This window comes from Myxine glutinosa, chromosome 4, assembly GCF_964187855.1.
Source record: "Myxine glutinosa chromosome 4, kmMyxGlut1.1, whole genome shotgun sequence".
In the NCBI taxonomy this organism is placed as follows: Eukaryota; Metazoa; Chordata; class Myxini; order Myxiniformes; family Myxinidae; genus Myxine; species Myxine glutinosa.
Genome location: NC_136264.1, coordinates 136429941 through 136445235, shown reverse-complemented (window position 1 = coordinate 136445235; position 15295 = coordinate 136429941). Strand labels below are relative to the sequence as shown.

General features: G+C 48.4%; 1 protein-coding gene across 1 annotated transcript in view; it reads left to right on the top strand.

Annotated features, from left to right (window-relative positions):
- The window catches only part of LOC144891649 (general transcription factor II-I repeat domain-containing protein 2-like), a 38473-nt gene extending 23566 nt beyond the window's left edge, over window positions 1-14907 (top strand). Inside the window, exon 3 of the mRNA XM_078775309.1 lies at window positions 14898-14907. Within this exon, the coding sequence (XP_078631435.1) occupies window positions 14898-14907 (10 nt within the window). The remainder of the gene's footprint in view (window positions 1-14897) is intronic.
- Window positions 14908-15295: the final 388 nt, after the last annotated feature.

The following is a 15295-nucleotide window of genomic DNA, read 5'->3' as shown; positions in this document are numbered from 1 at the left end:
CCACCGAAATTGTGCGGGGGCACCGAGTGATGAATCGGGGGAGTGAGACCCCAACTTGAGAAGCACCACAGTTTGGTCAATGGGAATTGGTTTTTAGAACCCATAGTGTAAGTTGGCCAATGGATTGGCAGGGAAAGACCCCGGGTAATGTAAAGTTGTTAAAGTCATTTAGGAAATAGTTAGGATTGATGAACCTGTCGCACCATACCCAGCCACTTACCTGAGGTGGTGATGATGACTCCACACCTGTGTTCCTTTGTTCGGTGTTGCAGGAAATGAGAATTGCTGTGTGGATTTGTGAGACGCATCACGACGTGGATGAGACATTGGGGTGATTCCATCTCTCCCTCCTTAGGAGGGACTGATGATGAATTGGTGATGGCAAATTTTGATGTTGAGTTGGAGATGGCAAATTTTGATGTTGAGTTGGAAATGGCAAATTTGATTGGTTAGGAGGGAGAGAAGACGAATTTGGTTTATGAGAGGAACGGGGAAGACAGTAGGGACGTTTGTTGATGTGTAAAGTAGATGTTTATGGGTAGTGTTGTGTTTTGTGGATACAGTAAGGGGTAAGGGAGGGGCAATGTAGGTTACCTGGTGGGGGGGGGGGGCATACGGTAGGAACGTACCTGTCTCACCTGGTTCCCATGTGCCCCCAGTGTGCATTACCTTATATTGCATGCACTTTTGCGCCCTTACCACCTTACTCACTTGTCTTCTTTTGTCTCCCACCTCCGAGGATCTGGCTTTGGGGCAGAGAGAGAGGAGAGAGAGGTGCTGGCTCTGCAGTTGTGGGCCTGTACTTTCGCTGCTTGCTGCCTGGATCGATACACCATAGGGACCGCAATTTTTGTGGCCGCCCACAATGGACCGCAGTTCTTTTGCGGGCAAGCACCACCCGTTGATGGACCTCTGGGTCAACGTGGCACCTATGCCATACAGGTGAACCACTTTTAGTTGGCCCCCCTGACGGCCACAATTTAGAAATGGACGCGGTTGGCGCCTTTCTTTATTCCTAAAGAAGCCAGAAGGCCAAGTGCACTCCATGAAGGCAAGACCAGCGGCAGAACATCGGCCGGCTGCGACACCACCGGTGACCATGGACACTTAATTGTGCATTTATTGTTGAACACTTTATTGGTGCACCGGATGGTGCTGACTGTGTGTATGGGGTGGTGCTTTTGGTGCTTGGAAGGGGTGCTCTGCACATTATTAAAGGCCGTAGGGCCACAGGGCACTCGTGGGTTGGTGTATCGATGCTGGCATGCGTGCTCTCTCTCTATGCATAACATCTGCATGTGTTCCTCAAAGAACAGGTCCTGGATCGTAGTGTAAATATCAGTCTTGTGTAAATAATGCTCCCTACCGGCTGTATGTTTAGTTTGAGGATTCTTTCCGCGATTCGGTTATCCTGTGGGTGTGTTTCTGTTAGGAGAAGGGTGCAACGTCGCAGGGGGACATATTTACTCATTTGTGAACATCTGTAAAACTGTCGCACTCAGGGTTGAGTTAATAGTAGAGGGAACTACATCTGAGTGCCACACTAACGTAGGTAAAAATTTATCGGGTCGGGACGCCCCGAGGTAGAGAAGGGTGCAATGTTGCGGATATGGGATTGGCATCCATCCATATCCGCTTGTAAATATTCCCCTATTTCCTCCATACTTCCCAACTATCCCCAATCCCCCATTCCCTAGTCCCATTTTCTGTAAACAACACTCTGTAGACCCGACCTCCCCCTATTTCCCCCATTAAATGTCGCATCCAGGTCCACCGCATCTCACGTAGACAACTATAGGACATCTTGCTAGTTATTCTTAGTCTATGTCAGTTAAGGACTCGTTTCCATTAATTCTGACTCTTCGTTGCACCAGAATGTGATTGTATGGCACCGTTAGGAAGTTTAGGACCTCCCAATACCTCCCCGCAGCTCTTCCTCGCGGTTCAGCAACAGCAACAACAACAACAACAACGGCGGCGGCGCGGGGAGTGCGCGTCCTCACTCCGGCTTGGTTGGTGGGGGGGTGTTGGGAGGGCGCCAGGCCTTTCCAACGAGCCGCCATCGCACATGTGCTCGACGGGGTTACCAAGTAGGGGCTCGCTGTCAGCTCCTCATCAAGGGCGGAGCCCGGTAACCCCCGCACCCAATAGAAGCGGCGGACCGATCCCATCTGGGGCGGAGCCAACGAGCCGAGGGCGTGTGACTCCCCGCTGAGCATGCGCAGGAAGAGGGAGGTGACGTCAGATGCGCGCTGAGCTTGGAGAGAGAAGGACGCCACCTCCGAGCGCTGTGACACCTCCCCGCATCTCTGGACTGGACCGTGCTTGATCCTGTCCCTGAGCCAAGGTGCACCTTGTGCTATCGACTGCCTGTCCTTCCCTGCCATCAATCCCTGTGTAAGTCAGTCTTGTTCCGTTTGTCTGTGGTCTGTCGGGGATAAGATAAGACTGTAACTAAGTGCCCATCTCTTCTGTGTCTTTACCTCATTACCTTGTAATCTACCCCTTTTCTCCACCACTAATTATATCCTCCTCCGGAGGTCTTGAGAACTGTACCCCTTGCGTCGTTTCATTTATCCCAGTCGTTGTGTCCTTTCCATCATTGATTTAGCGTAGCGCGATTTGGCCAACGTTCGAGTGGAATCGGGTGAGTTGGGGGTAATCGGGTAAACTGTGCGAACACGGCGGCCATTCCGCTCGGTCAAGCAACATCTTAAGCCGTGTCCGTAACAATATGTATGTATGTGGTAAAAGATTGGGGCGGTTAGAGTTATACATTTTAAAAAAAAGAATGCACTTCCAACCAGAAAGTAAAAATCGAGACCATCTCTTCAAATTTGAGCAAATATGCAAGAGCAGACCCTATTTTGGTGATCTTCCGGACATTCGAATGATTGATTTCAAATTGTTTGGAGATCTTTTTAAATCCATTCCCAGACTCGTAGGCATCTATAACCTTCTTTCTGAAGGCCTCAGAGAGCTCTTTTGATCGAGGCATGGTGACGCCGCACACTTCAACAACAAAGAGCAAACCAAACTAAATGTCTGAGGTTTAAATAAGACAGGTTCCTCCAAGATCCTGTCTAACGATGTTCTAATCATTTGCACCTGAGCTGGTGCACCTGATTCTAATTTTACGTATTTGAAGTAGTGATAAATGTAGGGGTGTACTTACTTTTTCCACATGCGAAATTTGCATTTATGTTTATTTAAATTATACAATGGACTACAAAATGGAAATGTTTCATGATATTTGTTATACAGACTTGGCATTTAAAATGGAATTTTTTTTTTTTCTTGACTTGGGTTTACTTTCTTAACTCAGTATATTGTTGTGGATATGAGAATGTTTTTTTATTTTGTTGTTGTGGTAAAATGTTGTTGTAAAAGGTTGTTGTAAAATATCACCCCTCCTCCCTCCGTTTGTGGTTGTATAAAGGTCAAAGGGCGTTTCCGTAGTTAGTCCATAAAACATACATGCAGGACACGATATATCCTTTCTTTTGACAGTTATATCCTTATTATGTGTATTAGCGTAAGGCTGTGTCTTCCATTAATTGAAATACTCCATTGCACCAGTGAAAGAGAATAGATCCCCTTTCCTTCCCATCCCCAAAATCTCCATCCCATATTACCTCCGATCCAATTGCCGCCATTGACCACGAGGCAGGGTTGGGGGAAGGAAGGCGTTTCCCCACCTCGTCAGAGAGGGGAGGAGTGAACCAGCCCCGCTCGACCAACCATGAGCCAGGGGTTTGGCTACAGAGGGCGGAGGAAGAGCGGCCGGGGAGGTTCGCAAAGGTTGAGGGGCGGGGGCCTATATAACCCAAGGCAGGGGTGTGGCCAAGAGAGATGCGTTTTTACAGAGGAGAGCAGAAGACAGAAAGGCCTGGAGTTGGACTTTGAGTTGGTCTGAGTTGGTTGGGAGTCGGTCGTCAAGTGCAGAGTGGTGAAGAGTCAGTCAGTAGAGGTGGTGGTCAAGTGGTTGCGTTGGTTGCGGTGAGGAGTCGGTGGTAAAGAGTGAGGGACCAAGAAAGAAAGAGAAAGAGTCCTGAAGCACGAGAGGAAGTTGTTGGACTGGGTGGGACTAAGGAAGGAGAGAGAACCCGTCACACCAATCCCCCAAGCTCCGCGTTGGCTCCACCAAGCTCCGCGTTGGCTCCACCAAGCGTTCAGCTCCACCAAGCTCCGCGTTGGCTCCACCAAGCGTTCAGCTCCACCAAGCTCCGCGTTGGCTCCACCAAGCGTTCAGCTCCACCAAGCTCCGCGTTGGCTCCACCAAGCGTTCACCTCCAGCCATCCACCTCCTGCAATTCCCCGCGTGAGTCCGTCTTTTGTTTGTTCTGTCCTGGGTTAATTAAGTCTGTATAAGCTAGTATTTTCCCTGTGTCACCTGCGTCTTATGTGTTGTAAATAAACCTTGATTGCTTTCTTTTTGCTTGTGTGTAAATAGCCAATAAATTCAGTCGTATTTCCAAACCTTTCTTTGCCTTCTTTTTCCTCTTTGCATTCGTCGCCTTTGTCTTTTCCCCATTGGGCAGCTACGGTGCGATACGGCCAAAGTTCGGGTGGAATCGGGTGAGTTTTGTTAGGTCGCGGTCTTACACCACCGCTCGGTCTATAACATCTAACCGCGATCTATAACAATTGGTGTCTGGGAGTGAGATTCGGGGCCCGAACCAAATTTTTAAAACATCTAGAAAAAAAATTTTGGTCAAAATTACGAGCTGCCGAAATTGGTTTTTTTTTAAAGCAAAACCCGAATTTTGAAATCGCGCCATGGCTGTTCAAGGCGACGGGATGCCGGTGGGAGAGATAGACGGGGTAGAATCGACCCAGGACTTAGGGAAAAAAATGGTGGAGGAGAGTAAAGAAGGTGTGGTTGAGGGTGTATCAGGTGCACAAAATGGCGGCCTCGCGCACGTGGTTGAGGGGGCAGCTGCGGCCGCACCCTTTGTACTACCAACGGTGGTCCAAATGCAAGCCTTCATGGCGCAATTCGCCGAGATGCTGAGAATAAACGGGGAGAGATTGAGTAATAAAATGGAAGCAATAACGAACGGAATGAGGGCCGATAGGGAGGAAAGGGTACAGGAAGACATTGACCGCAGGTTGGGCGAGCAGGTCCCACGGGTGCACGGGGAGGTAACGCGTGTCGAAAAGCGCTGGTTGAGCGAAGCGGAGGAAAGCACGGGTACAATGACGGGGGTAGAAATCGCGACACGGGGTTTGGAAAAGCCGGCGACCGATGAAGTAGAGGGAATTTTATTAAAGCCAACAGTCGCCGAGGTTAATAAAGAAAAAGCAGTAGCGGGAATTAAAATTGAAGAGATGACGGAGGTAACCCGGGAATTGCAGGGAGAAATGGATTATGTACAAAGTCCCTGCTCAAATCATGATGCTGTACTCGCTAACCCGAATGGAAGTTTGCAGGTTCGCGTGGAGAAAAGGATCCCCCAGGTGAGTCGTGCTGTATATTGTGCGGGTAGATTTTGCAGGAGGATGTTTAGCGACAAAAGAATTTTCGCGCGCTTGGGATCGAGGAAGCATCCGGGCGTTGGTGAAGGGTCCCGTGTGAGTGGAAATGGCACGCGTGGGAGGAAAAAGTGTGCGTCGGCGAGTGGGTGTGTTATAAAGTGTGGGAGTGAAACCGAGTGCGAGCGAGAATGCACGTCGGGGTGTACGGCGAGTGACACGAATAGTGAGTTGGTGGTGGCGCAGGTGCGAGAGGGCACATCGGAGCGCGAGTGTGAAACCGAGTGCGAGCGAGAATGCACGTCGGGGTGTACGAAGTGTGACACGAATAGTGAGTTGGTGGTGGCGCAGGTGCGAGAGGGCACATCGGAGCGCGAGTGTGAAACCGAGTGCGAGCGAGAATGCACGTCGGGGTGTACGGAGTGTGACACGAATAGTGAGTTGGTGATGGCGCAGGTGCGAGAGGGCACATCGGAGTGCGAGTGTGAAACCGAGTGCGAGCGAGAATGCACGTCGGGGTGTACGAAGTGTGACACGGAGAGTAAGGTGGTGGTGGAACGTGTGCGAGAAAGCACACCTGAATTGGTCATGGCGCGGGTGTGGGAGAGCCCATGTGAGCGCGTTAGTGGGTGGATGCAAGAGTGCACGCCCATGGTGAGTGTTACGGAGGACGTAACGGAGGAGAGGTGTGGACCGAAGTGTGCGCAAGAGGTGTGGTGTGTAACAGAGAGAGCGTTGGTGGAATGTACGGACGGCGTTGGAACGCCAGGTTTTGTGAGGGTGAAAGGGGTAGCGTATGCTTGTAAGCATGCAAGTGAAGCATCGATGGTAACCGGTTTAGTGGTTAGAGCGACGGATAGCCGATGCGAGCACTCGGTGCGAGGGGTGCTTGGTTGGGTGCGAGGCCCGGCGTCGATCGAAGCTGCGTCGTTTCTCTTCGAAGCGTCGTTGCCGATTCGGGCTTGGCCCCGCCCCACACGGTCGAGTCCGGGCTTTGTCGGGCGAGGCGACCGGTCCGGTTCGAGGGCGAGTGGGAGGAAGCGGAACGGTGCCCCCTCGTGGGGACGGGGTTCCGACCAGGGGAGATGGAGCCATCGGGCCCGGGACCGCAAGGTGCCGCGCCGAGATGGTGCGTGGAATCTCGGTCCAACCAAACCACCTCCCTTGAACCGAAAGCCGGACGGATTCAACCTGCAGGCAACCAAACCACCCGAATTCATTGCTCGGCTTTACGAAGCCGAGTTTAATGATGTCATGACGCACCGAGGCTAGGATATAGCGGACTGTGATGATGGTGATCGTGATAGTAATAGTGTTTTGGGCCCAAAATTAGAGAAAAACAAAATTTGATGATTGGCAAAGGATTGGCAGTAATGATTGGCAGATGATGAGTAGTGATTGGCAAATTTTTGATTGGTTGGAATTTAGGTGTACAAAATTGATAGTGAGAGACCCCCGATGTGGTGGGATGGCAAATCCACCATCCCTCACAGACGTGGGGCAAAGGAGCTATAGTTTATGGGGTGTATGGCAGTGAAAACTAGCCCGGGTGGGTTAGGTTATATTGTAGGGATCTAGAAGAGATTGACATTAGGTAACGTTAAGGTTAGTTAGTGACTGATACCTGTAGTGGGGACGCAGGTAGATTAGTGTGGATGATAATGACGTGGGAGCGCAATAGTTTAAAGGGACGACTGGGAAGCGCAAGTTTCAGAAGGGAGTAGTTAGCTGAGATGATGCCGTGTGTGTGAGGATTGAACAGGTGAGAATTGGACAGGTGTGATTGCACAGGTGTGCAACTGAACAGGTGTGTGGAGCAGTGTATGAGGGAGTAGTGGTGATTGTGTGTTGTGTTGACCAACTGGTCCAGGAAGAGGAGGAGGGTGCAGGTGGCACCAGGTAGGATTGCACAGGTGTGCAACAACAGGTGTATGTGGTTGTATGGAATAAATGGTATGGAGTAGTGGAATGGATGGTAGTGGAGTGAGAATGGTGGAAATTGTGGAGTGGAGTGGATGGTGCAAAGGTGTGAATGGGGGAAGAGTGGACCCCCATCACGGATACCCGGGGCGGGTAGTGTAAGTGTTAGGTAGAGGGTACAGGTAAATTGTAGTTGGATATTGGCATCTGTGGTGCGGGTGACAGAATGGTATGTGGATGGGTGCGTTGGTGTTGTGGAAATGGCTGGGCGTGTAGCCTGTTAGTGTGTGTAGTTGGTTGGGCGCTCCACCACTGTGAGGATGTCGGCCAGGTGAGGCCGCAGGTGGGCTCTGGGAGCCGGTAGTAGTTGTTGTGGATGGGGCCCGAGGATCCGGAGGACGGACCCGGGTAGCCCAGTGCCAGAGGGCACCGAGTGGGGTGACAGAGCCAGGAGGGGCCTGCCCCAGTTAGATAGGTTAGGGTGAGGAGCTAGGTAAGCTCGGGTGGCAACTGCAGTGGTGGAGGTGTGCAGGTGGGTAGACCCACTGGGAGAGGTACACGTCGCAGCCCAGAAATTGTGCTAGAGCACCGGGAGATGAATCGGGGGAGTGAGACCCCAAATTGAGAAGCACCACAGTTTGGCCAATGGGAATTGGTTTTTAGAACCCATAGTGTAAGAGGGCCAATGGTTTGGCCGGAGAAAGAACCCGGGTAGTGTAAAGTGTGTTAAAATCATTTAGAGGATAGTTAGGATGAAGGATCTCCTCGCACCATCTGCATCCACTCACCTGAGGTGACAGGTACTCCACACCATGCCATGTTTAATTATTTTTACTGTGCAAATGTTTGGAATGTGAGACGCATCATGACGTGGGTGTGACATTGTGCGTAATTCCATCTCTTCCTCCTTATGAGGATTGATGATGAATTGATGATGGCAAATTTTTGAAGTAGAGGGATTGTGGTGACGAATTTGGTATAGGGGAAATATGGGGAAGACGTGACAGTAGTGACGAATTGGTAATGTGTAGATTTTGTACATATGGCGTAAGGGCAAGGGTAGGCTAGGTGACAGGGGGGTGACGTACGGTAGGGACGAGCTTTCTCACTTCGCCCTCCGTACGCATTTTGCCTTGCATTGCCTTTTTGACGTGTACCCTTGAGACCTTACCCCTCGCTCATCTGTCTTGTCCCCCCTTTTTGTCTCCCACATGAGGACCTGAGCGCCGTTGGGCGCCGAGGGGAGCGTGCGTGGGTCGGCCATTGTGCGCCCGAAATTCCCAGAACCAGCTGTCTGCATCGATGCACCACGTTATGGACCACATGTCAGTGGCCGAGCACCACTTATGGACCCCATGGGTTGGGGCAAGGCCCCTCTGCTGGAACCGGCCATGAGGGCCCGAAATCTTGCTGGCGGACCTTGGCCACAGGGCACCGATGCCCCACAGGTGAACCACACTAGTCGGCCCTGTGGGCCATAAATAAAATCAAATAAAAAAAGGACACATTGGGCACACTTTATTGAAAATAGGCCGCCAGTAAGCAAAGCAAAAGAATGACAACATCTGGAAGAACAAATAATAACCAGCAGAGGGAGCCGAAGAGCAAGAGATCACCTGCAGGGTTTGGGTTTGTTGGATTTATTTTATTGATGAACAGTGGTGACTGCACTGATTGGTGCTTGAGGGTGTGTTGGTGCGTTATAGGTGCTTTCATGGTGCATTGATGCAGAGCAGACTGTCCTCCCCCCAGAAAGAACAATTACAGGTCCTGGGTTAGTTTTGTAAATAAAATAGCGTCAATTGTAAATAATGCTTCCCACCGTCAGTGTGTAGTTTGAAGACCATTCCGCAATTCGGTTAACTGTGGGCGTAAGTCTGTTAGGCAGGGTGCAATGGAGCAGCGGGACACATTTATTTATGTTTTAAAACTGTCGCACTCAGGGTCAGGCTAAAAGTAGAGGGAACTACACCTACATGCCACACTAAGGTAAAAGTAATAGGCCCGGGACGTGCCTAAGGGGAGGAGGGTGCAGTGTTGTGGATATGAGAATGTTTTTTTATTTTGTTGTTGTGGTAAAATGTTGTTGTAAAAGGTTGTTGTAAAATATCACCCCTCCTCCCTCCGTTTGTGGTTGTATAAAGGTCAAAGGGCGTTTCCGTAGTTAGTCCATAAAACATACATGCAGGACACGATATATCCTTTCTTTTGACAGTTATATCCTTATTATGTGTATTAGCGTAAGGCTGTGTCTTCCATTAATTGAAATACTCCATTGCACCAGTGAAAGAGAATAGATCCCCTTTCCTTCCCATCCCCAAAATCTCCATCCCATATTACCTCCGATCCAATTGCCGCCATTGACCACGAGGCAGGGTTGGGGGAAGGAAGGCGTTTCCCCACCTCGTCAGAGAGGGGAGGAGTGAACCAGCCCCGCTCGACCAACCATGAGCCAGGGGTTTGGCTACAGAGGGCGGAGGAAGAGCGGCCGGGGAGGTTCGCAAAGGTTGAGGGGCGGGGGCCTATATAACCCAAGGCAGGGGTGTGGCCAAGAGAGATGCGTTTTTACAGAGGAGAGCAGAAGACAGAAAGGCCTGGAGTTGGACTTTGAGTTGGTCTGAGTTGGTTGGGAGTCGGTCGTCAAGTGCAGAGTGGTGAAGAGTCAGTCAGTAGAGGTGGTGGTCAAGTGGTTGCGTTGGTTGCGGTGAGGAGTCGGTGGTAAAGAGTGAGGGACCAAGAAAGAAAGAGAAAGAGTCCTGAAGCACGAGAGGAAGTTGTTGGACTGGGTGGGACTAAGGAAGGAGAGAGAACCCGTCACACCAATCCCCCAAGCTCCGCGTTGGCTCCACCAAGCTCCGCGTTGGCTCCACCAAGCGTTCAGCTCCACCAAGCTCCGCGTTGGCTCCACCAAGCGTTCAGCTCCACCAAGCTCCGCGTTGGCTCCACCAAGCGTTCAGCTCCACCAAGCTCCGCGTTGGCTCCACCAAGCGTTCACCTCCAGCCATCCACCTCCTGCAATTCCCCGCGTGAGTCCGTCTTTTGTTTGTTCTGTCCTGGGTTAATTAAGTCTGTATAAGCTAGTATTTTCCCTGTGTCACCTGCGTCTTATGTGTTGTAAATAAACCTTGATTGCTTTCTTTTTGCTTGTGTGTAAATAGCCAATAAATTCAGTCGTATTTCCAAACCTTTCTTTGCCTTCTTTTTCCTCTTTGCATTCGTCGCCTTTGTCTTTTCCCCATTGGGCAGCTACGGTGCGATACGGCCAAAGTTCGGGTGGAATCGGGTGAGTTTTGTTAGGTCGCGGTCTTACACCACCGCTCGGTCTATAACATCTAACCGCGATCTATAACAATATCAATCTGGTGAGTTTCTTTTACACTTTGGTGATTTATTTGTTAAAAGAACCATGTCAATGATTGTCTGTCGCAGCAAGAAGTCAACAACAGGATTATATCACAAGTGGCGTGGCAAAATGTACGGACAGGTGCATTTGATGATTGGCTTCACAGTCGGGTATACAAGGGTTGTTGCATTCTGTATTAGTGGAAAACAACTGCTGCACGTCTCCAAAAGTTATTGCCGCTTCCTCTGGAGATGGTCCGTCAACTCGACAATGCTGTTTGTCATGGAGTGGTGGCTTTACGAAATTACGGCATGAAACAGCGTGCTATTGCTCGGCAGTATGGCATCACTCAAGGTCAGGTGTCGAAGATCCTGAAACGAAATGCTCAGAGGGGTGTCCCTACTCCAATACCGAGGCCAGGACGTCCCCACAGAAACACAAGGAGGGATGATCGCCAGCTGCACCGGTTAGTCCGCAATGGCCATACCAAGTCAGCTAATCGGCTTAGGGCTGAGTGGCAGCAACTGACAAATGTGCCTGTATCCAGAAGGCTAGTCAACCAACGACTGGTTCAAGCAGGCTATCGTGCCAGGCATCCCCTGAGAAAGCCACGCCTGACCAGACAACACTGCCAGCGCCGATTGCAGTGGGCCAGAGAGCACCGTCAATGGCAGCCAGGACACTGGAATCACGTGATCTTCAGTGACGAGTCTAGATTTCTGGTCTATCGTGAAGATGGCTGCGTCCGAGTGCGCAGACAAGTGCATGAAGGCTACAACAAAGGTTGTATAGTGCCAAGAGTCCAAGCTGGAGGTGGTGGGGTGACCGTTTGGGCTGCTTTTCATGCAGGGGGAAAAACTGACCTGGTTGTTCTGAATGGAAACCTGAACCAGTTCAAGTACAGGGCCATTCTGGAAGAAACATTGCTTCCATTTGCTTGTGCAGCCTTTCCAGGAAACTTTGTCTTCCAAGATGACAATGCACGGCCTCATCATGCTCGCATGATCCAACACTTTCTTGCTGACCGTGGTGTAGAGCATATGGAGTGGCCTGCCATGTCCCCGGATATGAATCCGATAGAGAACTTGTGGGCAGAATTAACGCGTCAAATCGACCACTTGGACCAGCTGCCGACCTCTGTGCGTGAATTGCAGCAGGCTATTGTCACTGCATGGCAAGCGATTCCTGTCCAAACCTTGGCAAATCTCGTGAACAGCATGCCTCAACGTGTACGTGCTCTCCTGAATGCTCGTGGGGGTTACACGAAGTACTGAACTGTAATTTTACTGTCCGTAATCCCAGTCGTAATTTAACTTTTGTTTTTCTTTTAAAAAAATTTTGGCTAATGTGCAAAATAAAGAGATACTTCTGGAAAACATACAGAAGTTTAACACAGTACTGGCCATGAATTAAGTTCGATATCAGTTTACATCACTTTCAAGGATCAATTTGTTTCTTTCAAAATGTCAAATGTGGTTTTTGTCTCTTTTGAAGGTCACATTAACAAAATCTAGAATAATTTCAAAATAATTCCAATGAACTTTTGGTTCTAAAGCCCCTGTCACACCTTGACGATTTAGCCAGCGTATGCCGACGTATCAAAATTTATCTAAAACGCTGGCGTTCGCTGAACTATCGATGTTTTTTTCAGTTTTGGGGGTATAATAGCGTATTCATAACGAGTTGGACGTATGCATAACGTATTAGTAACGTACACAGAACGTTTCGATAACTTATAGATAACTTATACCAACGAATGTTTAGCGTGTTGTCGGCGTTCACAACTTATGCCCAACGATAGTCTAACTTATGCATAGCACGCGGCAGCGTATCGCCGACGATCACGTGGCGTAGCCTATTAAAAGGCTGCCGCTCGACGATTCAAATCATAACCGCACTAGACATCGAAGTGTCAACATCACCGTCATGCCGAAGAAAACTTCGAATCTTCGAATTCGAATCACTGACTCCCTTTGGGTCCATATAAATATATATGTTTATTCATACACTTTGAAAAAGGTATAATAATATAATGTACAGTCAATACAAACGTATTACAAAGTAACAAGAACATTTTTTATTTGTTGAATTGTACATGTATATTGCAAAGTGCATAATTGAAAAAAAGCTTTTTATACGATGTTCATTTCAAGAGGAATCTTACTTTATTGCCTGAACAATGCAGTAATACAAATATCGAAATCATCCTATCTTGCCACGGAACTGCGCCAGCTGGGGAGTTAACCCAGTGCTTGAGGAGATTCCTCTGTTTCTTTCCGTCCTTGGAGGCAGTGTTGGGGCCAGTAGCTGGCTGTGTATCCTCCAAGTGATGTCCCTCTTGCCATGCTCCTGGAACAAGGTCGCGGTTCTCATTCTCTGCCCGGTCAAGCTGCTGGTTCTGTAGTCCTGGGTACCTGGAATTTGAATTTGATTTTATTTACTTATAAAGCGCACCTATAATAAAAACATATATTCTAATGCGCTGTACAATAAAAAGTAATATAATGATACATATAACATTTAAGGTAAATCATATAATGTTTATAAGCATAGGCTAAAAGTTAAATTGCATTGTATACTGTATAATATATGCTATGTAAACATGAATTACCTGAACGTGTGTCGATGTGTGTCAACGATCGCCTAACGTGCCTACAACTTATGGCCAGCGTATGCGGAACGTGTGAGTCATACGCTGGCAACGTCGACAAATTTTGTGCATGCACAAAATTTGTCGACGAGCTCGGCGTACTACGACGTATGCCAGCGTGCTTCAGCGTGCTCTTAACGTATACAAAACTTACCCATAACGTATTCGACGTGTGCCAGCGTATTCGCCAAATTTTTCATACGTCGGCATACGCTGGCTAAAACGTCAAGGTGTGACAGCGGCTTAAGACATCTTGAAAAGTAAGTTCACCCCCACAAAAAAAATATTCCATATTAAATGCCAAGTCTGTATTATATCACCTTTATCTATCAATATTGTTGAAATGAAGATCAAGTAGCTGTATGTTGAAATATGTTGAAAAAGTCAAAACTTTACATGGGGTGTACTTACTTTTTCACGTGACTGTATGCTGTATATAAATATACATATATAATGTTCAGTGCCTCTCAGTGCCTCTGAAAGTCTACACCCCCTTTCAAAATTTTCATCTTTTGTTGCCTTATAGCCTGGAATTAAATTGCATTAAATCAGACTTTTTCCATCAGACGGAAGCCAAACAGTTCAATCTTGGTTTCATCAGACCACAGAATCTTGTTTCTCACAGTTTGAGAGTCCTTTAGGTTCTTTTTTGAAAACTCCAAGCGGGCTCTCATGTGTCTTTCACTGAGGAGAGGCTCCCGTCTGGCCACTCTGCCATAAAGCCCAGATCGGTGGAATGTTGTAGTGATGGTTGTCCTTCTGGAATTTTCTCCCATCTCCACACAGGATCTCTGGAGCTCAGCCAGAGTGACCATCGGGTTCTTGGTCACCTCTCTTACCAAGGCCCTTCTCCCCCGATTGCTCAGTTTGGCCGGGCGGCCAGCTCGAGGAAGAGTCCTGGTTGTTCCAAACTTCTTCCATTTAAGAATTATGGAGGCCACTGTGCTCTTGGGAACCTTCAATGCAGCAGAATTTTTTTTGTTGGCTTCCCCAGATCTGTGCCTCGACACAATCCTGTCTCTGTGCTCTGCAGGCAGTTCCTTCGACCTCATGGCTTGGTTTTTGCTCTGATATGCATTGTCAGCTGTGAGACCTTATATAGACAGGTGTGTGCCTTTCCAAATCATGTCCAATCAATTGAATTTACCACAGGTGGACTCCAATCAAGGTGTAGAAACATCTCAAAGATGATCAAGAGAAATGGGAGGCACCTGAGCTCAATTTTAAGTGTCATAGCAAAGGGTATGAATACTTATGTCAATGTGATATTTCAGTTTTTTCTTTTTAATAAATTTGCAAAACTTTCTAAAATCCTGTTTTCTCTCGTCATTATGGGGTATTGAGTGTAGATTGATGAGGGGAAAATGAATTTAAACGATTTTAGCATAAGGCTGCAACATAACAAAATGTGAAAAAAGTGAAGGGGTCTGAATACTTTCTGAATGCACTGTGGGTAGCTCTGACTGGACCACTCAAGGACATTCACTTTTTGTCCCTTCGCCACTCCAGTGTAGCTTAGGCTGTGTGCTTTGGGTCGTCATGTTGAAAGGTGAACTTTCATCCCAATTTCAGCTTTCTTGCAGAGGGCAGCAGGTTTTCCTCTAGGATTTTTCTGTACTTTGCTCCATCCATTTTTCCTTCCATCCTGACAAGTGCCCCAGTCTCTGCTGATAAGAAATATCTCCATAACATGATGCTGCTTCCAGCATGCTTCGCAGTAGGGATGGTGTTCTTTGGGTGATGTGCTGTGTTGGGTTTGCGCCAAATTTAACGTTTTGCATTTCGGCCAAAGACCACAAATCTTTTTGCCACATGGCTTCAGAATTGCTGGAGTGGTTTTTTGCATTCCTCATATAGGACTCAAGTTGGTTTTTCGGGATTTTGCAAGTATCGTGCTCTGTACGACG